Raw genomic sequence first — 24,990 nt, 5'->3', positions numbered from 1 at the left:
TTTTTTATTATTTCTGTTAGTGTAATAAATAGTGTTGTTTACATTCCATTTATGTCATTCTTCTTACTAATTGCATTTGTTTTATCAAAGTTCTTTATGTTTTGTTATCGTGCTTTGGGTAATACTTGTACAGTGGGTGGGGCCGCTCTACACATCACTACATTGAATAAAGCATCAGATCAGGGGGCCGACGTGCGGATCATGATTGACAGCTCAAAAAAAATGTATTTTAAACAAAATATAATAATGCAGTTTGATTTAGGATATAATGATGAGTGGAATCATATCTTTCATTAAAGGGACATAATACTCATATGCTAAATCACTTGAAACTGATGAAGTATAACTGTAAAAAGCTGACAGGAAAACATCACCTGAGCATCTCTATGTAAAAAAGAAAGATATTTTACCTCACAATCTCCTCAGCTCAGCAGAGTAAGTTCTGTGTAAAAAGTTATACTCAGCTGCTCACAGCTGCAGGTAAAAAATTTTTTAAAAAAAATGAAGAAATGAACAGCAGCCAATCAGCATCAGCAGTGCTGAGGTCATGCACTCTTTTACTGTGATCTCATGAGATTTGACTTAACTCTCATGAGATTTCATAGTAAGCTGAATAGGGAAATAATGAGAGTGCACGATGCTCATCCCCTAAGCTGTCCCAGGACAGACAGACTAATATGCTGCTTAGAAATCATTTACAATGGGAGGTGGCTACTGAGGAACTTTTGAGGTAAAATATCTTTCTTTTTTACATAGAGATGTTCAGGAGATATTTTCTAGTCAGCTTTTTACAGCTATGCTGCATCACTTTCAAGTGTTTAAACATTTGGGTATTATGGCCCTTTAATAGTATAATTTGCCATCACTTTAACTATCTGCCATTTTGCTTTCTCCAACATAGGTGTGTCCGGTCCACGGCGTCATCCTTACTTGTGGGATATTCTCTTCCCCAACAGGAAATGGCAAAGAGCCCAGCAAAGCTGGTCACATGATCCCTCCTAGGCTCCGCCTACCCCAGTCATTCTCTTTGCCGTTGTACAGGCAACATCTCCACGGAGATGGCTTAGAGTTTTTTAGTGTTTAACTGTAGTTTTTTATTATTCAATCAAGAGTTTGTTATTTTGAAATAGTGCTGGTATGTACTATTTACTCAGAAACAGAAAAGAGATGAAGATTTCTGTTTGTATGAGGAAAATGATTTTAGCAACCGTAACTAAAATCCATGGCTGTTCCACACAGGACTGTTGAGAGCAATTAACTTCAGTTGGGGGAACAGTGTGCAGTCTCTTGCCGCTTGAGGTATGACACATTCTAACAAGACGATGTAATGCTGGAAGCTGTCATTTTCCCTATGGGATCCGGTAAGCCATGTTTATTACGATTGTAAATAAGGGCTTCACATGGGCTTATTAAGACTGTAGACTTTTTCTGGGCTAAATCGATTCATTATTAACACATATTTAGCCTTGAGGAATCATTTTATTTGGGTTTTTTGATATAATAATATCGGCAGGCACTGTTTTAGACACCTTATTCTTTAGGGGCTTTCCCAAAGCATAGGCAGAGTCTCATTTTCGCGCCGGTGTTGCGCACTTGTTTTTGAGAGGCATGGCATGCAGTCGCATGTGAGAGGAGCTCTGATACTTAGAAAAGACTTCTGAAGGCGTCATTTGGTATCGTATTCCCCTTTGGGCTTGGTTGGGTCTCAGCAAAGCAGATACCAGGGACTGTAAAGGGGTTAAAGTTAAAAACGGCTCCGGTTCCGTTATTTTAAGGGTTAAAGCTTCCAAATTTGTGCAATACTTTTAAGGCTTTAAGACACTGTGGTGAAAATTTGGTGAATTTTGAACAATTCCTTCATGTTTTTTCGCAATTGCAGTAATAAAGTGTGTTCAGTTTAAAATTTAAAGTGACAGTAACGGTTTTATTTTAAAACGTTTTTTGTACTTTGTTATCAAGTTTATGCCTGTTTAACATGTCTGAACTACCAGATAGACTGTGTTCTGAATGTGGGGAAGCCAGAATTCCTATTCATTTAAATAAATGTGATTTATGTGACAATGACAATGATGCCCAAGATGATTCCTCAAGTGAGGGGAGTAAGCATGGTACTGCATCATTCCCTCCTTCGTCTACACGAGTCTTGCCCACTCAGGAGGCCCCTAGTACATCTAGCGCGCCAATACTCCTTACTATGCAACAATTAACGGCTGTAATGGATAATTCTGTCATAAACATTTTAGCCAAAATGAACCCTTGTCAGCGTAAGCGTGGCTGCTCTGTTTTAGATACTGAAGAGCATGACGACGCTGATATTAATATCTCTGAAGGGCCCCTAACCCAATCTGAGGGGGCCAGGGAGGTTTTGTCTGAGGGAGAAATTACTGATTCAGGGAACATTTCTCATCAGGCTGAACCTGATGTGATTACATTTAAATTTAAGTTGGAACATCTCCGCATTTTGCTTAAGGAGGTATTATCCACTCTGGATGATTGTGAAAAGTTAGTCATCCCAGAGAAACTATGTAAAATGGACAAGTTCCTAGAGGTGCCGGGGCTCCCAGAAGCTTTTCCTATACCCAAGCGGGTGGCGGACATTGTTAATAAAGAATGGGAAAGGCCCGGTATTCCTTTCGTCCCTCCCCCCATATTTAAAAAATTGTTTCCTATGGTCGACCCCAGAAAGGACTTATGGCAGTCAGTCCCCAAGGTCGAGGGAGCGGTTTCTACTTTAAACAAACGCACCACTATACCCATAGAGGATAGTTGTGCTTTCAAAGATCCTATGGATAAAAAATTAGAAGGTTTGCTTAAAAAGATGTTTGTTCAGCAGGGTTACCTTCTACAACCCATTTCATGCATTGTCCCTGTCACTACAGCCGCATTTTTCTGGTTTGATGAACTGATAAAGGCGCTCGATAGTGATTCTCCTCCTTATGAGGAGATTATGGACAGAATCAATGCTCTCAAATTGGCTAATTCTTTCACTCTAGACGCCACTTTGCAATTGGCTAGGTTAGCGGCTAAGAATTCTGGGTTTGCTATTGTGGCGCGCAGAGCGCTTTGGTTGAAATCTTGGTCGGCTGATGCGTCTTCCAAGAACAAGCTACTAAACATTCCTTTCAAGGGGAAAACGCTGTTTGGCCCTGACTTGAAAGAGATTATCTCTGATATCACTGGGGGTAAGGGCCACGCCCTTCCTCAGGATCGGCCTTTCAAGGCAAAAAATAGACCTAATTTTCGTCCCTTTCGTAAAAACGGACCAGCCCAAAGTGCTACGTCCTCTAAGCAAGAGGGTAATACTTCTCAAGCCAAGCCAGCTTGGAGACCAATGCAAGGCTGGAACAAGGGAAAGCAGGCCAAGAAACCTGCCCCTGCTACCAAGACAGCATGAAATATTGGCCCCCGATCCGGGACCGGATCTGGTGGGGGGCAGACTCTCTCTCTTCGCTCAGGCTTGGGCAAGAGATGTTCTGGATCCTTGGGCGCTAGAAATAGTCTCCCAGGGTTATCTTCTGGAATTCAAGGGACTTCCCCCAAGGGGGAGGTTCCACAGGTCTCAGTTGTCTTCAGACCACATAAAAAGACAGGCGTTCTTACATTGTGTAGAAGACCTGTTAAAAATGGGAGTGATTCATCCTGTTCCATTAAGAGAACAAGGGATGGGGTTCTACTCCAATCTGTTCATAGTTCCCAAAAAAGAGGGAACGTTCAGACCAATCTTAGATCTCAAGATCTTAAACAAATTTCTCAAGGTTCCATCGTTCAAGATGGAAACCATTCGAACTATCCTTCCTTCCATCCAGGAAGGTCAATTCATGACCACGGTGGATTTAAAGGATGCGTATCTACATATTCCTATCCACAAGGAACATCATCGGTTCCTAAGGTTTGCATTCCTGGACAAACATTACCAGTTTGTGGCGCTTCCTTTCGGATTAGCCACTGCTCCAAGGATTTTCACAAAGGTACTAGGGTCCCTTCTAGCGGTGCTAAGACCAAGGGGCATTGCAGTAGTACCTTACCTGGACGAGATTCAAGCGTCGTCCCTCCCTCAAGCAAAGGCTCACACGGACATCGTCCTGGCCTTTCTCAGATCTCACGGCTGGAAAGTGAACGTGGAAAAGAGTTCTCTATCCCCGTCAACAAGGGTTCCCTTCTTGGGAACAATTATAGACTCCTCAGAAATGAGGATTTTTCTAACAGAGGCCAGAAAAACAAAACTTCTGGACTCTTGTCGGATACTTCATTCCGTTCCTCTTCCTTCCGTAGCTCAGTGCATGGAAGTGATCGGGTTGATGGTAGCGGCAATGGACATAGTTCCTTTTGCGCGCATTCATCTAAGACCATTACAACTGTGCATGCTCAGTCAGTGGAATGGGGACTATACAGACTTGTCTCCAAAGATACAAGTAAATCAGAGGACCAGAGACTCACTCCGTTGGTGGCTGTCCCTGGACAACCTGTCACAAGGGATGACATTCCGCAGACCAGAGTGGGTCATTGTCACGACCGACGCCAGTCTGATGGGCTGGGGCGCGGTCTGGGGATCCCTGAAAGCTCAGGGTCTTTGGTCTCGGGAAGAATCTCTTCTACCGATAAATATTCTGGAACTGAGAGCGATATTCAATGCTCTCAAGGCTTGGCCTCAGCTAGCGAGGACCAAGTTCATACGATTTCAATCAGACAACATGACGACTGTTGCGTACATCAACCATCAGGGGGGAACAAGGAGTTCCCTAGCGATGGAAGAAGTGACCAAGATTATTCTATGGGCGGAGTCTCACTCCTGCCACCTGTCTGCTATCCACATCCCAGGAGTGGAAAATTGGGAAGCGGATTTTCTGAGTCGTCAGACATTGCATCCGGGGGAGTGGGAACTCCATCCGGAAATCTTTGCCCAAGTCACTCAGCTGTGGGGCATTCCAGACATGGATCTAATGGCCTCTCGTCAGAACTTCAAAGTTCCCTGCTACGGGTCCAGATCCAGGGATCCCAAGGCGGCTCTAGTGGATGCACTAGTAGCACCTTGGACCTTCAGACTAGCTTATGTGTTCCCGCCGTTTCCTCTCATCCCCAGGCTGGTAGCCAGGATCAATCAGGAGAGGGCGTCGGTGATCTTGATAGCTCCTGCGTGGCCACGCAGGACTTGGTATGCAGATCTGGTGAATATGTCATCGGCTCCACCTTGGAAGCTACCTTTGAGACGAGACCTTCTTGTTCAGGGTCCGTTCGAACATCCGAATCTGGTTTCACTCCAGCTGACTGCTTGGAGATTGAACGCTTGATTTTATCGAAGCGAGGATTCTCAGATTCTGTTATCGATACTCTTGTTCAGGCCAGAAAGCCTGTAACTCGAAAGATTTACCACAAGATTTGGAAAAAATATATCTGTTGGTGTGAATCTAAGGGATTCCCTTGGGACAAGGTTAAGATTCCTAGGATTCTATCCTTCCTTCAAGAAGGATTGGAAAAAGGATTATCTGCAAGTTCCCTGAAGGGACAGATTTCCGCCTTGTCGGTGTTACTTCACAAAAAACTGGCAACTGTGCCAGATGTTCAAGCCTTTGTTCAGGCTCTGGTTAGAATCAAGCCTGTTTACAAACCTTTGACTCCTCCTTGGAGTCTCAATTTAGTTCTTTCAGTTCTTCAGGGGGTTCCGTTTGAACCCTTACATTCCGTTGATATTAAGTTATTATCTTGGAAAGTTTTGTTTTTAGTTGCAATTTCTTCTGCTAGAAGAGTTTCAGAATTATCTGCTCTGCAGTGTTCTTCTCCTTATCTGGTGTTCCATGCAGATAAGGTGGTTTTACGTACTAAACCTGGTTTTCTTCCAAAAGTTGTTTCTAACAAAAACATTAACCAGGAGATTATCGTACCTTCTCTGTGTCCGAAACCAGTTTCAAAGAAGGAACGTTTGTTGCACAATTTGGATGTTGTTCGCGCTCTAAAATTCTATTTAGATGCTACAAAGGATTTTAGACAAACATCTTCCTTGTTTGTTGTTTATTCAGGTAAAAGGAGAGGTCAGAAAGCAACTTCTACCTCTCTCTCTTTTTGGATTAAAAGCATCATCAGATTGGCTTACGAGACTGCCGGACGGCAGCCTCCCGAAAGAATCACAGCTCATTCCACTAGGGCTGTGGCTTCCACATGGGCCTTCAAGAACGAGGCTTCTGTTGATCAGATATGTAGGGCAGCGACTTGGTCTTCACTGCACACTTTTACCAAATTTTACAAGTTTGATACTTTTGCTTCTTCTGAGGCTATTTTTGGGAGAAAGGTTTTGCAAGCCGTGGTGCCTTCCATTTAGGTGACCTGATTTGCTCCCTCCCTTCATCCGTGTCCTAAAGCTTTGGTATTGGTTCCCACAAGTAAGGATGACGCCGTGGACCGGACACACCTATGTTGGAGAAAACAGAATTTATGTTTACCTGATAAATTTCTTTCTCCAACGGTGTGTCCGGTCCACGGCCCGCCCTGGTTTTTTTAATCAGGTCTGATAATTTATTTTCTCTAACTACAGTCACCACGGTACCATATGGTTTCTCCTATGCAAATATTCCTCCTTAACGTCGGTCGAATGACTGGGGTAGGCGGAGCCTAGGAGGGATCATGTGACCAGCTTTGCTGGGCTCTTTGCCATTTCCTGTTGGGGAAGAGAATATCCCACAAGTAAGGATGACGCCGTGGACCGGACACACCGTTGGAGAAAGAAATTTATCAGGTAAACATAAATTCTGTTTTTCTATCCCTGTATGTATTTTGACTCCATATTTAAAGTGTCAGTATTTTATAATATCCAAATACCTGGCTACATATTATAATATACAGGTAAAAGGCAAGCGGCCGCTCCAAACTCTCAGGCCGGCCCGGACTGCGGCTCAGGATGATGACGTCACGGACGCCGCCGTGGTATAGGCAAAACGGCAAATAGGGCATGCGGTGACTGGGTGCAATGCCTAAATAGGCAACGAATCGATTGCCACAATCAGCAATACAAAAATAGAAAAAGGCAGCACCAGCATTATACTTCAAAAAAATCCTTTATTTTCCTTGGAGGCAAACAAATGTAACACAGAATGAACGTCTGACGCGTTTCACGCCCCCTAGTGGCGTTTCATCAGAGACAACAGGTGTTCCTAAACATGGCCCTCTTATACTGGGACATATTACATGCATATTTAACCCCTTAATATCAAAAACAAACAAACATTAAAAGTATATGTAACTAACATAAAATATGCTACAGTATGCATTATCCAATGTTCATTACAGCTGAATCAAACTGAAAAAACAAATATTGAGTTAACATAGAAAGCTGGGTTGAAAATCTTGCCAATATCAAGGTGTATAATATTTCCTGTGCCCTCAACATAGATTATAGCAAATCAACCTTGGTATGTTAGTCAGGCTATTAGGTATTATTCCCAATGTTAAGATATATATATATAAAGGGAAATTATAACAACAGACTATTTATTCAATATAAATTAACCCTGACAGTCCCACTATCTAAATATATTGGTCAGGCTATAAGGTATTATTCCCAATACTAAGATAAATACAGGGAATTTTTAAAACAATAGACTATGTGTTTAATATAAATTAATCCTAGTAAGCCCTTCAAATATGTGAGAAATAGGTGGTACCACATCCAAATTACTACTCATCTCCCCCTTATGATATCCCTTCAATTTTTTGCCAATTACTATGACTTTGCTGGTTACACGAAGTAGCTAATGTCCCATTCCAGGTTCAGGCCATCAGGAATCCTAGTTTTAAGATGGTAAATCCAGTATAATTCTTTCCTGTCCAAAATTTTGTACCTGTTCCCACCTCTTAAAGGGACCTTAGCTACATCAATAATTTTAACCTTAAAGTTTCCTTCATTGGTAAAATGAAACAGGTTAAAATGCCTTGCCACTGTGGAATCCTTACAATAGTTTTTAACATCATTGACATGTTCTCTCACCCTCACATTGACTTCTCTTGTCGTTTTTCCTATGTATTGGATTTTGCAAAGTTTGCATTCCAACAAATACACTGCAAATTTAGTTTTGCAGTTGGCATAAAAGGGAATTTTGTACTCCTGTCCATCTATAGTAGATTTAAATGTAGTGGCCCTTTCCATCATATCACATGTCAGACATGTCCTTGCTCCACATCTGAAACAACCTTGTTTCCTTAACCAATTCTCTCCCCTACTGGTCTCTCCACTAGTGACCATACTGGGAGCTAGCTTCGCAGCCAAAGTTACGGGCTTTTTTGACACAAATCTGCAACTCGATACATAGTTCTGCAGAATATTATCACCACTTAATATTGACAGATTCTTCTTCAATATTCCAACAATATCAAAAAAATGATTAGTGTATTCTGTTGTAAAAACTATGCTATTATCGAATTGCAGAGAAGAGTCTTTACCGTCCACGGATGTAATCCTATTTTTCAACCTTCCAACATCCCTTTTTGTCTTTTCCAGTTTTGTACAGTCATAGCCTCTAGCGGTCAATCTCATAGTGAGTTCATCCGCTTGCTGGGAATAAATTTGATCATCATTGGTATTCCTTCGCAGCCTAATGTATTGTGCTTTCGGGATAGCCTTTATCAAATGGGGGGGGATGGCATGAGCTCGCATGTAAAATAGTGTTACCTGCTGTTGGTTTACGAAATGTTTTGGACACTATCATTCCAGTCTCAGCTACCCCCTCCAATGATACATCCAAGAAGTCAACACATTTATGGCTATAACATCCTACAAACCTTAAACTCATCTCATTATTATCAAGGAAGTTTAGAAAGCTCTGAAATTTGTTATCATCCCAAGGCTTATCAATGATCATAATCAGATCATCAATTAACCTTTTGTAGTAGTGTATGTTACCAGTAAACAGTGCATATTCGCTATTATAGAGATATTTAACCTCCCAGTACCCTACATACAAGTTGGCAAAGCAGGGGGCAAATTTTGCCCCCATTGCCGTGCCACAACGCTGGAGGTAAAACTTACCATCAAATGTCAAAAAATTATGGGTAAGCACAAACTTTAAAATTGCACAAATGTAAATCTTAACTTCTTCATCATACGCTGTATATTTATCCAAAAAATATCTCACAGCCAAAATCCCCATGTTATGTGGGATGGCTGTGTATAGGGATACAATATCTACTACTACCCAGCAGTAATTCTTACTCCACCTAATGCTCTTAAAACCTTCCAGCAAATGAGATGAGTCTCTCAAATAACTAAACAACTTTTTCACTATCGGCTGAAGTATTGAATCCAACCACTCGGAAAGAGGTTCAAGCAGGGACCCAATGCCCGACACAATTGGTCTTCCCGGTGGCCGTATTGGATTTTTATGTAATTTGGGCAGATAGTGAAAAAGTGGCGTAATGGGAAATTCAGGCACAAGCACTTCCACATCCTCAGGCTTAAAGACCCCTAAATAAATACCATCATCTAACAGAGATAGCAATTCTCGTTTAAACATAATAGTTGGATTTCCAGTTAGAGGAGTGTATGTAATAGAGTCATTTAATTGGCGCTGAGCCTCTTCTAAGTAATCATTTTTGTTCAAAATTACAATATTCCCTCCCTTATCAGAGTTTCTAATGACTAAGCTCTGATTCTCTTTGAGGGAATCTACCGCCAATTTTTCTGCCCTTGATAGATTATTTCTAACCTTCTTTTTGGTCAATGATAGATTCAAGATCTCTCTTTCCACTGTCTTTTGAAACAAATTAACTGCACCTCCCCTAAACTGAATAGGGTAAAAATCTGAACCATACTTTTTGGGTCCTCTAGGGGCAGTTTCTTCAGACAGTACATCATAAGAATTCTGTAAATCTATCATTGTACTTAACACACAAGCATCCTGAAAGGAAACTTCCTCCTCTAGTTGTTTCTGAGTGTTGTCCTGTTTCTCAATGTTACTAGTGTTGTCTGGTTGTAAAGCAAAAAATCTTTTCAAAGTCAACTTGCGAACAAACCTGTTAACATCTATTAATGTATTAAATGGTGAAAAATCTTTAGTAGGTGCAAAACCCAAACCCCTGCTAAGTACACTGATTTGATCTTTGTTTAGCACAAAAGAAGAAAGGTTAATAACATTTAAATCCAATTGTCCCAATCTTTGTGTTGTTATTTCTTTTTTCTTTTTGTTTTTTGACCTTCTGACCCGTCTAAAGGGACCTTGGGACCTTTCTTGGACTCTTTCTTATTATTCTTCTTCTGTTCTCTGGGTTCTTTTGATCTCGTAGATGGACCTTCACTTTCAGTATCCTCAGCACTGGTAACCTGTAGAGAATGAAAAGAAACAGAGGAGGAAGATGAGGAAGAGGGGGAAGGAGAAGAGGATGACTCTGCTGATTCCATTAACTCTTGATCAGATTACTCAGCTTCAGTTGATGAGAAAAACACTTTTTTTGGCGTTTTATTCTTCAAAATTGGTTTTGGATTTTGCTTGTCATCTTTGTAGTTCTTCTTGCTATTCCACCTCCTTCCTTTACCAGAGTAGGCTTTCCAGGTGTTTTTCTGGGCTGATGGCCATTGATATACTCGATTTGTTTCATAGTCAAATCTATCTCTGTTAAATTTTTCTCCCTTGCGTTCAGCAAGAATGGCATCCAATTTATCAACATGCTCCTTCATTAGTTTTTTCTATTCCAGGAAATCTTCATGTTGTTCAAATTTCTTTAATTCCTTCTCAATTTTTACCATTCTTTCTTTAAGACTTAGCCTCTTTTGCACCTTACATTTGATAAGAATATTCAATAATTTTATAGAGCATTCTGTGAGTGCATCATTCCATTCCTGTATTATCTCAGGGTTATCAACCTCAAAGGTTGGAAATTTATTCAATCTTAACCCCCGTGGTATTCTGGATAACTCTACATAGTGCTCAAAGCTTCAATGTCCCAAGTTAGCCGCAAGTCAGCCACTAACAGCTTTTCCAAAGCTTTAAATTGTGATTCCATACATGGACTGAACCCTTCACATCTGTCTGCAGCAAACACACGTCTGAAAAGTTCTTTCCTTGATTCAGCATTATATAATGAACTGGATAAAACTGTATTATCAAGATCCATGTCAACAATTGTGCCTTACTGCATATAAGCAATGCAAAAAAATGCTGAACCAGTCACACGCATGCAAAAGCAAATTTAATATCCCAAACACTTCATAAGCACACTGAGCCCTTTGTTGTCCTTAATACACTACTTCTCTCCACTTCCAGGAAAATGTTTATTAATTATTCTTGTATACACATTAAACATGTGCTCAAGAGGATACCTTATTCTATTGACAACATAAAGGTCCTTGCATTAAACGGATACCAGATACTGTGTGTAATCACTGCAACTTAAGACCGCGGTGCAACCACTTATTAGTCCTTCACACTGTGCATTTACACTGCGCCGTTATTTGCTAAGAGCCATACAGTAAGCATGCCGTAAATAATATATTTAAATGGTCTGAGACCAATACCTCTTGTTTCCTTGGAGAAGTGTTGCGCCGATGCGTTCAAGCGAGACAGGCCCCAATTTTATTCAATCCGACACAGTTAAAAGGCAAGCGGCCTCTCCAAACTCTCAGGCCGGCCCGGACTGCGGCTCAGGATGATGACGTCACGGACGCCGCCGTGGTATTGGCAAAACGGGCAAATAGGGCATGCGGTGACTGGGTGCAATGCCTAAATAGGCAACGAATCGATTGCCACAATCAGCAATACAAAAATAGAAAAAGGCAGCACCAGCATTATAATTCAAAAAAATCCTTTATTTTCCTTGGAGGCAAACAAATGTGACACAGAATGAACGTCTGATGCGTTTCACGCCCCCTAGTGGCGTTTCATCAGAGACAACAGGTGTTCCTAAACATGGCCCTCTTATACTGGGACATATTACATGCATTATTTAACCCCTTAATGTCAAAAACAAACAAACATTAAAAGTATATGTAACTAACATAAAATATGCTACAGTATGCATTATCCAATGTTCATTACAGCTGAATCAAACTGAAAAAACAAATATTGAGTTAACATAGAAAGCTGGGTTGAAAATCTTGCCAATATCAAGGTGTATAATATTTCCTGTGCCCTCAACATAGATTATAGCAAATCAACCTTGGTATGTTAGTCAGGCTATTAGGTATTATTCCCAATGTTAAGATATATATATATAAAGGGAAATTATAACAACAGACTATTTATTCAATATAAATTAACCCTGACAGTCCCACTATCTAAATATATTGGTCAGGCTATAAGGTATTATTCCCAATACTAAGATATATACAGGGAATTTTTAAAACAATAGACTATGTCTATTAGAGAGGTAAAACTTACCATCAAATGTCAAAAAATTATGGGTAAGCACAAACTCTAAAATTGCACAAATGTAAACCTTAACTTCTTCATCATACGCTGTATATTTATCCAAAAAATATCTCACAGCCAAAATCCCCATGTTATGTGGGATGGCTGTGTATAGGGATACAATATCTACTACTACCCAGCAGTAATTCTTACTCCACCTAATGCTCTTAAAACCTTCCAGCAAATGAGATGAGTCTCTCAAATAACTAAACAACTTTTTCACTATCGGCTGAAGTATTGAATCCAATTAATTAATTAATTTATATTAAACACATAGTCTATTGTTTTAAAAATTCCCTGTATATATCTTAGTATTGGGAATAATACCTTATAGCCTGACCAATATATTTAGATAGTGGGACTGTCAGGGTTAATTTATATTGAATAAATAGTCTGTTGTTATAATTTCCCTATATATATATATATATATATATATATATATATATATATATATATATATATATATATATATATATATATATATATATATATATATATATATATATATATATATATATCTTAACATTGGGAATAATACCTAATAGCCTGACTAACATACCAAGATTGATTTGCTATAATCTATGTTGAGGGCACAGGAAATATTATACACCTTGATATTGGCAAGATTTTCAACCCAGCTTTCTATGTTAACTCAATATTTGTTTTTTCAGTTTGATTCAGCTGTAATGAACATTGGATAATGCATACTGTAGCATATTTTATGTTAGTTACATATACTTTTAATGTTTGTTTGTTTTTGATATTAAGGGGTTAAATATGCATGTAATATGTCCCAGTATAAGAGGGCCATGTTTAGGAACACCTGTTGTCTCTGATGAAACGCCACTAGGGGGCGTGAAACGCGTCAGACGTTCATTCTGTGTCACATTTGTTTGCCTCCAAGGAAAATAAAGGATTTTTTTGAAGTATAATGCTGGTGCTGCCTTTTTCTATTTTTATATTATAATATACACTGTAATAATGTGTAACATTGTCCTAGACACTCTGGAAATACAGATGAGAAAGATATCTTAAATGGACACCATAATTTTACTAGATATAAAACCCTGATCTCCTTATCTTATCTCCCCTGCTGAGGCCAGTTATGAAAAGTTTTTAATGAGCTGATACAGTAACAATCTCACAGAGTTTAATGTCCCTTTAATATGAAGAGTTGGTAGACAAAATTCATTTTGTAAATAGATTTTCCTGCCTTTTGTCTTTATTCACAGAAGAAGCAGTGACCTTGAAGGGCAGGGAGAATGTTAAAGTTTACACAACCTCTTTTTCACCAATGTATCACGCAGTAACCAGGAGGAAAACCAAGTGTGTCATGAAACTAGTCTGTGTTGATAAAGAGGAGAAGGTAAGTAGTGATGCAATCCCACACTCTCAATGTATATGCAAAAACTTAAAGGACCCGTAAAAACTGTAGAATTGCATAATCAACAAATGCAGAACACAGATTTTAAAGTGACTTCCATTTCCCCTCACCTTGTATCATGTTACAGATATCAGCCAATCACAAAATGCATATACATATATACTGTGAACTCTTGAATATGCTCATTAGGAGCTGGTGTCTCAGAAAGTGTGCATAAAAATTACTGTGCACATTTTAATAATGGAAGCAAATTAAACTAACAGTAACTCTAGATGAGCTGAGCTCAGGAGTGTGCACGTGTCCTTTAGCCATCTGGCAGCAGTGTTTGCAACAATATTTATAGCAATATTATACATAGTTACAAACACTGCTACCATAGAATGCTACAGACACTCAACGGCAGCAGAGTTTGCAACTATTCATAATATTGAAAACCCTTCTGCTTGATGGCTAAGGACATGTGCACGCTCCTAAGCTCACCTATAGTTATTCTTTTAACAATGAATACCAAGGGAACTTAACAAAATTGATAATATAAGTAAATTAGAAAGTTGTTTAAAATTGTATGCTCTATCTGAATCATGAACGTGTTTAATATGAAGTGAAAGTAACAGGAAGTATAAAAAGTTTTTTATGAATGTCATGTGTCTTTAAATGTCTCCTTTATAGTAAAGGAAAATTAAACCAGATTTTTTTTTTTTTGCATACAATTTTAAACTTTCAATTTACTTCTATTATCAAATCCTCTACATTATCTTTGTATCATTTGTTGAAAGAACAGCAATGCACTACTGGGATGTAGCTGAACACAATGAGGCCCATTTATCAAGCTCCGAACGGAGCTTGAGGGCCCGTGTTTCTGGCGAGTCTGAAGACTCGCCAGAAACGCAAGTTATGGAGCAGCAGCTCCATTACCCTGGCCGCCTGCTCTGAGCAGGCGAACAGAGATCGCCACAATTTAACCCGATCGAGTACAATCGGGCTGATTGACACCCCCTGCTAGCGGCCGCAAGTCTGCAGGGGGCAATGCTGAATACGGAGAGCGTATTGCTCTCCGCATTCAGCAATGTCTGTCGGACCACTGTCGGATCAGGTCAGACAGACATTTGATAAACAGGCCTCAATGAGTGAACCAGTGGCAAGAGGCATAATGTCAGGGGACCAATAAACCAGATCGAAATGGAAAGTGCAGGGTTAAAAATAAATGGAGTTATATGAAATTAACAATAAAAAAATCTAGAACATAGTCAGTACTAAGCCAGGGGTCAGATACCAAAGTAAGTTAGGTATTCTGCTGAGCTGGGTCAGGGAACACAGAGAGCAGGAACAATAATAGCTGGAGTCAGGAACCAGAAAATCAGTCAGCCAAAGACAGGGTTAACACAGAGAATGAGAACAAAAATAGAAGTGTCTGGACTCACACAAGATGTGCGACAGAGTGGACAGGGGATTGGCTATATAGTTAACAGGCATTACATCATCACTGTGAGACAGGAAGTTGCCAGTAGTAGCAGAGTGATGATGTTCATAAGCCTGCCCATAAGAGGGCTTGTGGGAGGAACACACAGTGTCAAAAACAATGCAAGAGAAGCCAGAAACATGCCTGGACTCCAAGAAACAAGGAAGGGTTAGTAACCCTGACAGATATGTGCAAATGCCAATCAGCAGCTAACTCCCAGTAATCTAATAGCTAAATATATATATATATATATATATATATATATACACAGTAATGTTCACATACAGAATACCTAGTATGCCAACTCTTATGGCAAAGTGTGTTTTTTCCTATCATGATTGTTGATGAAAAACTGATAATCTACCTTAAAAGAGCAAAATATTAAAGAGACGTGAGGCCTGATATTCAAAACTTTGCCGGCATGGAGAGAAATCACACTATTCCACCGAATGTCATTTGTAATAGTTGTCATGATAAACTTTTACATGCAGATAGTGTTTCTATCAGTAATAGTACATTGCCAGTTGCAGTTCCTTCAACTTCTAATGTGCATGATATACCTGTAAATTTTAAAGAATTTGTTTCTGATTCTATTATGAAGGCTTTGTCTGCATTTCCACCTTCTAATAAACGTAAAAGGTCTTTTAAAACTTCTCATTTAGCTGATGAAATTTCAAATGACCAACAACATAATAATTCATCCTCTTCTGATGAGGATCTATCTGAAACAGAAGATCCTTCCTCAGATATTGACACTGACAAATCTACTTATTTATTTAAAATAGAGTATATGCGTTCTTTGTTAAAGAAGTGTTAATTACTTTGGATATTGAGGTAACCAGTCCTATTGACGTTCAGTCTAATAAACGTTTAAATGCTGTTTTTAAACCTCCTGTGGTTTCCCCAGGTGTTTTTCCCATTCCTGAGGCTATTTCTGATATGATTTCTAGGGAATGGAATAAGCCAGGTACTTCCTTTATTCCTTCTTCAAGGTTTAAGAGATTGTATCCTTTACCAGCAAAATCTATAGAGTTTTGGGAAAAGATCCCCAAAGTTGATGGGGCTATTTCTACTCTTGCTAAACGTACCACTATTCCTATGGAAGATAGCACTTCCTTTAAGGATCCTTTAGATAGGAAGCTTGAATCTTATCTAAGGAAGGCCTATTTATATTCAGGTCATCTTCTCAGACCTGCTATTTCTTTGGGTGATGTTGCGGCTGCATCAACTTTCTGGTTGGAAAATTTAGCGCAACACGAATTGGATTTTGACATATCTAGCATTGTTCGCTTACTGCAACATGCTAATCATTTTATTTGTGATGCCATTTTTGATATTATCAAAATTGATGTTAGATCCATGTCTTTAGCTGTATTAGCTAGAAGAGCTTTGTGGCTTAAGTCTTGGAATGCTGATATGACATCTAAATCTAGATTACTATCTCTTTCTTTCCAAGGTAATAATTTATTTGGTTCTCAGTTGGATTCCATTATTTCAACTATCACTGGAGGAAAAGGAGTTTTTTTGCCTCAGGATAAAAAAACCTAAGGGTAAATCTAAGGCTTCTAACCGTTTTCGTTCCTTTCGTCAGAATAAGGAACAAAAACTCAATCCTCCTCCAAAGGAATCTGCTTCCAGTTGGCAGCCTTCCTCAAATTGGAATAAACCCAAGCCATTTAGGAAACCAAAGTCTGCCCCTAAGTCCGCATGAAGGTGCGACCCTCATTCCAGCTCAGCTGGTAGGGGGCAGATTAAGGTTTTTCAAGGATTTTTGGATAAAAACTGTCCAAAATCATTGGATTCAGAGCATTGTCTCTCAAGGGTATCGAATAGGATTCAAAGTAAGACCTCCTGTGAGAAGATTTTTTCTCTCACGCATCCCTGTAAATCCAGTAAAAGCTCAGGCTTTTCTGAAGTGTGTTTGAGACCTGGAGTCTTCAGGGGTAATCATGCCAGTTCCTCCTCAGGAACAAGGTTTGGGGTTTTATTCAAACCTATTCATTGTACCAAAGAAAGAAAATTTGTTCAGACCAGTTCTGGATCTGAAAATTTTGAATCGTTATGTAAAAGTACCAACTTTCAAGATGGTGACTATAAGGACTATTCTGCCTTTTGTTCAGCAAGGACATTATATGTCCACAATAGACTTGCAGGATGCATACCTTCATATTCCGATTCATCCAGAACACTATCAGTTTCTGAGATTCTCTTTTCTAGACAAGCATTACCAATTTGTTGCTCTTCCATTTGGTCTAGCAACAGCTCCAAGAATCTTTTCAAAGGTTCTGGGTGCCCTACTATCTGTAATCAGAGAACAGGGTATTGCGGTGTTTCCTTATTTGGACGATATCTTGGTACTAGCTCAGTCTTTACATACTGCAGAATCTCACACGAATCAACTAGTGTTTTTTCTTCGGAAACATGGTTGGAGGATCAATTTACCAAAAAGTTTCTTGATTTCTCAGACAAGGGTCACCTTTTTAGGTTTCCAGATAGATTCAGTGTCCATGACTCTGTCTCTAACAGACAAGAGACGTTTAAAATTGGTCGCAGCATGCCGGTACCTTCAGTCTCAGTCATTCCCTTCAGTGGCTATGTGCATGGAAGTTTTAGGTCTCATGACTGCAGCATCGGACGCGATCCCCTTTGCTCGTTTTCACATGAGACCTCTACAGCTTTGCATGCTGAATCAATGGTGCAGGGATTATACAAAGATATCACAATTAATATCCTTGAATCCCAATGTACAACACTCTCTGACATGGTGGATAGATCACCATCGTTTGGTTCAAGGGGCCTCATTTGTTCGGCCAACCTGGACTGTGATCTCAACAGATGCGAGTCTTTCAGGTTGGGGAGCTGTTTGGGGATCTCTGACAGCACAAGGGGTTTGGAAATCTCAAGAGGCGAGATTACCAATAAATATTTTATCACAACTGTGGCTTATGTCAATCATCAGGGTGGGACTCACAGTCCCCAAGCTATGAAAGAAGTATCTCGGATACTTGCTTGGGCGGAATCCAGCTCCTGTCTAATCTCTGCGGTACATATCCCAGGTGTAGACAATTGGGAGGCGGATTATCTCAGCCGCCAGACTTTACATCCAGGGGAGTGGTCTCTCCATCCAGATGTGTTTTCTCAGATTGTTCAGATGTGGGGGCTTCCAGAGATAGATCTGATGGCCTCTCATCTAAACAAGAAACTTCCCAGATACCTGTCCAGGTCCAGGGATGTTCAGGCGGAAGCAGTGGATGCACTGACACTTCCTTGGTGTTATCATCCTGCTTACATTTTCCCGCCTCTAGTTCTCCTTCCAAGAGTGATCTCCAAAATCATAATGGAACAGTCGTTTGTGTTGCTGGTGGCTCCAGCATGGCCACACAGGTTTTGGTATGCGGATCTGGTGCGTATGTCCAGTTGCCCGCCTTGGCCACTTCCGTTACGGCCGGACCTACTATCTCAAGGTCCGTTTTTCCATCAGGATCTCAAATCATTAAATTTGAAGGTGTGGAAATTGAACGCTTAGCTCTAAGTCATAGAGGTTTCTCTGACTCAGTGATTAATACTATGTTACAAGCTCGTAAATCTGTCTCTAGAAAGATTTATTATAGAGTTTGGAAGACTTATATTTCATGGTGTTCTTCTCATAAATTCTCCTGGCATTCTTTTAGAATTCCTAGAATTTTACAGTTCCTTCAGGATGGTTTGGATAAGGGTTTGTCTGCAAGTTCCTTGAAAGGACAAATCTCAGCTCTTTCTGTTTTATTTCACAGAAAGATTGCTATACTTCCTGATATTCACTGTTTTGTACAGGCTTTAGTTTGTATTAAGCCTGTCATTAAATCAATTTCTCCTCCATGGAGTCTTATTTTGGTTTTGAAGGCATTACAGGCTCCTCCATTTGAGCCTATGCATTCTTTGGACATTAAACTACTTTCTTGGAAAGTGTTGTTCCTTTTGGCTATCTCTTCTGCTAGAAGAGTTTCTGAGCTATCTGCTCTTTCTTGTGAGTCTCCTTTTCTGATTTTTTATCAGGATAAGGCAGTTTTGCGGACTTCTTTTAAAATTTTACCTAAGGTTGTGAATTCTAACAACATTAGTAGAGAAATTGTTGTCCCTTCCTTATGTCCTAATCCTAAGAATTCTTTGGAGAGATCCTTACATTCTTTGGATGTGGTAAGAGCTTTGAAATATTATGTGGAAGCTACTAAAGATTTCAGGAAGACTTCTAGTCTATTTGTTTTATTTTCTGGTCCTAGGAAAGGTCAGAAGGCTTCTGCTAGTTCCTTGGCTTCTTGGTTGAAACTTTTGATTCAACAAGCTTATTTGGAGTCGGGTCAGGCCCCTCCTCAGAGAATTACAGCTCATTCTACTAGATCAGTTTCCACTTCGTGGGCTTTTAAGAATGAAGCTTTAGTTGATCAGATTTGCAAAGCGGCGACTTGGTCCTTTTTGCATACATTTACTAAATTCTACCGTTTTAATGTATTTGCTTCTTCGGAAGCAGTTTTTGGTATAAAAGTTCTTCAGGCAGCTGTTTCAGTTTGATTCTTCTGCTTTTTGATTTAAGTTTTTTTCTTTCAAAAATGAAATAAACTTATTTTTTTGGGTTGTGGATTATTTTTTTCAGCGAAATATGGCTGTTTTTATTTTTATTCCCTCCCTCTCTAGTGACTCTTGAGTGGAAGACTCCACATCTTGGGTATTGATATCCCATATGTCACTAGCTCATGGACTCTTGCCAATTACATGAAAGAAAACATAATTTATGTAAGAACTTACCTGATAAATTCATTTCTTTCATATTGGCAAGAGTCCATGAGGCCCACCCTTTTTATGGTGGTTATGATTTTTTGTATAAAGCACAATTATTTCCAAATTTCCTTTGTTGATGCTTTCTACTCCTTTCTTTATCACCCCACTGCTTGGCTATTCGTTAAACTGAATTGTGGGTGTGGTGAGGGGTGTATTTATAGGCATTTTGAGGTTTGGGAAACTTTGCCCCTCCTGGTAGGATTGTATATCCCATATGTCACTAGCTCATGGACTCTTGCCAATATGAAAGAAATGAATTTATCAGGTAAGTTCTTACATAAATTATGTTTTTTTTGTTTTGCCTGATAAGAAGGTAGAGGCTGGAATTTGAAAAGATACCAATGGCACTACTAACGTATGAGACCTTGATTCCTACACTTATTCAATAGTTTGTCAGGATGTGGGTGCTGTGTATAAAACCGTATTTAGCAAAGAAAGAGAAAGTATACACTTCTAGCACTCCTAGGTCTAAAAGTAAATTAAATCTAACTGGATGATACAAATTATTCCCTAAGGAATAAGTGGAAGGGGAGAAAACAGATTGCAAATTAAAATATAACTTTTATTGGGTTACGTTTAAAATAGGAATACACTTAAAATCACACTTAAGCACCGATTTTATTGATGTCAGCAAATAAGTACAAGTTAGGGTTATTGCTCCTAGTACTTTAGTGTTAAATGTGGGCTGGAGTAAGGACTGCTATATACTTGTATCTGCAGATCTGATACACCAAATTATCTGTGTCCGAAGTTACCAATTCTTATGTAAGAATTAAGTATATAATGTATTCTTTATGTCTCCATAGTAATATATCTTTCTATGCGAAGCTTGATTAGAATTGAACAGTGGGTATATAATTTTAAATATTTCTGCTTGTTTCCAGCTGAGATTATATATACCCCACTTATTATTAGGATTCTAAATAAAATCTCTTAACTTGTTCAAAATAACTCCGCTTTTGTATTAGCAGTTGCCTACCAAAAGATTAAAGTGTAGGCTATTCCCTCCACAGTATCAAAAGCTAACTTACATAAGTGCTTTTAGATTGTATATAAATAATTGAACTGAATTATAATACAATTGATGTTTATTGAAACAATGTATATCGTTGTTCAACTTAATAGACTTTTATGTGTTTGGTTTCTCTGCTAAAGCTGTAGTTCAGGATATGCCTGAGTGGTATATTACACGACTTGTGAATCATACATAGTTTTGATGTTATGAACGAACTTCGGTGAAATTTATCTGCTCACAGTTTCTTTTAATGCCAGTTTAAGTAGCTCTCTGTGATGCGGCAGTTAAATAATCTTATATGTTACAACAATGGAGCTTATTTGTTCCTATCATCACAGATTTAATTGAGTACCTATTTGGATAACTCACAGTGTACCGGTGATTAAATAGTGTAGTTTCTTAGTACAATGAGACGTATCTGTTCTCAGTGACACCAGAGTTTTAGCAGATAGATGTACAAAAGTTCCGCTTGTATTGTGAGTCTATGGAGTTAAACCTACTGTTCGTTTGAATTTCCACACTCGCAGCTAATTGTACTAGTCTGTGTACATTCCACCTTGCATACAAACAGGATTACCACAGATTAGGTTTATGCACTGCTCTGTTGTATAAGCCGTATTAACGGCGGAAATTATGCTTACGTGATCAAGCTGCACTTAATAATCTAACCCAAGGCTAATATAATAGAGCTCTAAATATACTTTGTGCACCTTGGTTTTATAAAATAGAGCTATCTTACAACAAGCGGTATCGTGAATGTATACCCAGTGCACCTCGAGGTTGATTTTAAATTATTAGGAAATAGCCCCAAACAAAATTCTATTATTGAGTCTTTGTGTATTTTACATATTAAAGTTAGCTATTATAGGAGGGATAGTACTTGCAACAATATTCGGTACCAGCACCATATATTAACACGATTAAATCTGAGCGTCCATTATTAAGTGAAACCGTGGCTGACTACAGTAATTTGCGGTAGCTTAAGGCTGTCTAAAAACACAGGAGCTCCTAGGACTCCTCACCATTGCCCTATCGTCCCTAACATGTTTCGCAACTTAACGTTGCTTTTTCAAAGGTGAACGCGCCGCAATATTCGCGGCTTTTTAAGGCCGTTGGAAACACGCCCCCAATAGGCGTGTGTTGTAATTCAGACCAATGATATGAGATGAGCTCATGATTGACGTGTAGAGACGCATCTGAATTCTACTGTTAGAGCGGTTTATTTGATTCTAATTGCTAGCTTATTCTTGAATTCGTTCCCAAACCTGCTAATAGATAATGATGCAAAGATGGTATAGTAAAAATAGTTAACCTGTTCAAAATAGTTTTTATTTGCCAAATATGTTAACGGAGGTGGCCACTATTATGTTAACCACAGTGACTCTGTACATAAGTTTGTATTGTTATGAATACTATTTTCAATTGGCTTATCCTGAGATGTTATTATATTTATCATATTGATAGGTCTGATAGAGGTAAAATCAGAACTGTACCCGAGATTGTGATCTGTGTGAAGCCTAATCTGCTAAATATGTGGTATGGGGATGACTATAATGTGAAGTAACGTGTTAAATCGTGATTGCAAACATTGGAAAGAAAAATAAAGATGAAAAGATTAATAAATAAAAATAAGGAATAGAACATGGAAGGAGAGGGGAAGTGTTTAAATTATAACCTCAACCCTAACTAGAATTAATGTGTGCTTATATTGTGAACATGGGGGATTTATAGACCCCTGAGGAGTGCAATTACTTGTGTAATAATAATTTTGGTCTTATAGAAGAGATATGAGAAAAAGATTTATTAACATAATATGGGTGCGTTGATAAATCATAATAAAAATCATGTTGAGTGGTGTTGAACTTAGTGTATAAGTGTGTTTTGGTGTAACGTGAAAAAAATAATAAGGTTTCTATGATTTGCTGTCTACCTTACATAGACAATCTGTTTTTACAAGAAAGGAGTAAAATTATTTACTTCATTTAATCCATACGGTTGAACTGAATTCAAAAGAAAGATCCATTTGCTCTCCGCTCTGAGTAGGACATTCTCTACATTGCCACCCCTTATGCCCAAATGTATTTTCTGGATCCCAAAGCATTTCAGATCAGACTGTTTGGAATTGTGTCTTTTCAAGAAATGTCGAGCTACAGATGTCAGATTTTTACCTTCTTGCAGATCTTTAGTTGCATTTTTTATTTTTTATATTCCTCAGATGTTCTTGGAGTCTTTGTCTTATTTTTCTTGTTGTCATACCAACGTATAACAGATTACATTTGCATTGTAAAACGTATATGACTCCTTCTGTATGGCAATTGATGTAGGATTCAATTTTATGGATTTTCCCAAAGTGATCAGTGATTTCTTGTTTATTGACCATGAAGCTGCATGTGCTGCATGTTCCGCATTTAAATGATCCTTTCTTGAAGGCTCCCAAGGTTCTTGGTCCCTGTAAGTGGCTGGGGCTGATAAGATCCTTGAGATTGCGTGTTCTTCTGAAGCCAGTTTGTACTTTTTCTCCCACGATTTTGGAGATTACAGGATCAGAGGTTAGGATGTGCCAATTATTTTGCATAATATTAAGAATTTGAGAGCTTTTAGGATTGTAGGTGGAGATAAATCTCACATGTTCCTGTTTTGATTTATTTTTCGTTTTCAACAGTTCATGTCTCATGGTATTTTTAGCTCTAAATTCTGCTTTTTTTATTATTCTTTTACTATAACCTCTTGAGATTAGTCTCTCAGTTAGTTCTACTTATACTTAATTCTTACATAAGAATTGGTAACTTCGGACACAGATAATTTGGTGTATCAGATCTGCAGATACAAGTATATAGCAGTCCTTACTCCAGCCCACATTTAACACTAAAGTACTAGGAGCAATAACCCTAACTTGTACTTATTTGCTGACATCAATAAAATCGGTGCTTAAGTGTGATTTTAAGTGTATTCCTATTTTAAACGTAACCCAATAAAAGTTATATTTTAATTTGCAATCTGTTTTCTCCCCTTCCACTTATTCCTTAGGGAATAATTTGTATCATCCAGTTAGATTTAATTTACTTTTAGACCTAGGAGTGCTAGAAGTGTATACTTTCTCTTTCTTTGCTAAGAAGGTAGAGGCTGTTTTTAATTTAACTGAACTAAAAGACCTGTATTGGTTAAGTATTTCCTGCTAATGTTTACAGTATTTGCTGTAAGATGCAAATGCTAGGGGTCAGTCAAAAAAGCATTTGCAGGAAGTACATTTCAACCAATGAGCATTAAACAGGAAGTATCTATCACGCAATAATCCTTAGCAGGAAGTAAAAAACTAGTACAGCTGTATTAGCCTTAATATACATTTAAAGTCTTTTAACTCGCCTTTTTAGGGAAAAAATTACCATGTTTAAATGCTGCACATCTAAGAGTACATTTTAAAATGTATTTTATTGTTTTTTGTTTTTTTTTAAAAAACCCTGTACCTGAATAAACCAAATGTTTTCTTCTCAGACTTGCAGAGATGTTTTCCATCAGTATATCACAGGCAGTTATACTATTAAAGGGACACTGAACACTTTTCATGATTCAGATAGAGCATGCAATTTTAAGCAACTTTCTAATTTACTCCTATTATCAATTTTTCTTCGTTCTCTTGCTATCTTTATTTGAAAAAGAAGGCATCTAATCTAGGCTTTTTTTTTTTGGGGTTCAGTACTCTGGACTGGTGGATGAATTTATCCACCAATCAGCAAGAACAACCCAGGTTGTTCACCAAAAATGGGCCGGCATCTTAACTTGCATTCTTACATTTCAAATAAAGATACCAAGAGAATTAAGAAAATTTGATAATAGGAGTAAATTTGAAAGTTGCTTAAAATTTTGTGCTCTATCTGAATCACGAAAGAAAAACATTGGTTTCAGTGTCCCTTTAAGATAGTGAGGATTAGTA

At 38.6% G+C, this 24,990-nt stretch overlaps 1 protein-coding gene across 1 annotated transcript in view; it reads left to right on the top strand.

The window, feature by feature from the left end:
- LOC128649807 (glutathione reductase-like) overlaps nt 1–24,990 on the top strand; it is a 96,036-nt gene that overhangs the window by 70,505 nt on the left and 541 nt on the right. Inside the window, exon 12 of the mRNA XM_053703283.1 lies at nt 13,619–13,752. Within this exon, the coding sequence (XP_053559258.1) occupies nt 13,619–13,752 (134 nt within the window). The remainder of the gene's footprint in view (nt 1–13,618; nt 13,753–24,990) is intronic.

The sequence above is a fragment of the Bombina bombina genome, chromosome 2 (genome assembly GCF_027579735.1).
Source record: "Bombina bombina isolate aBomBom1 chromosome 2, aBomBom1.pri, whole genome shotgun sequence".
Taxonomy (NCBI): Eukaryota; Metazoa; Chordata; class Amphibia; order Anura; family Bombinatoridae; genus Bombina; species Bombina bombina.
This window is presented reverse-complemented; position numbering and strand designations above follow the sequence as displayed.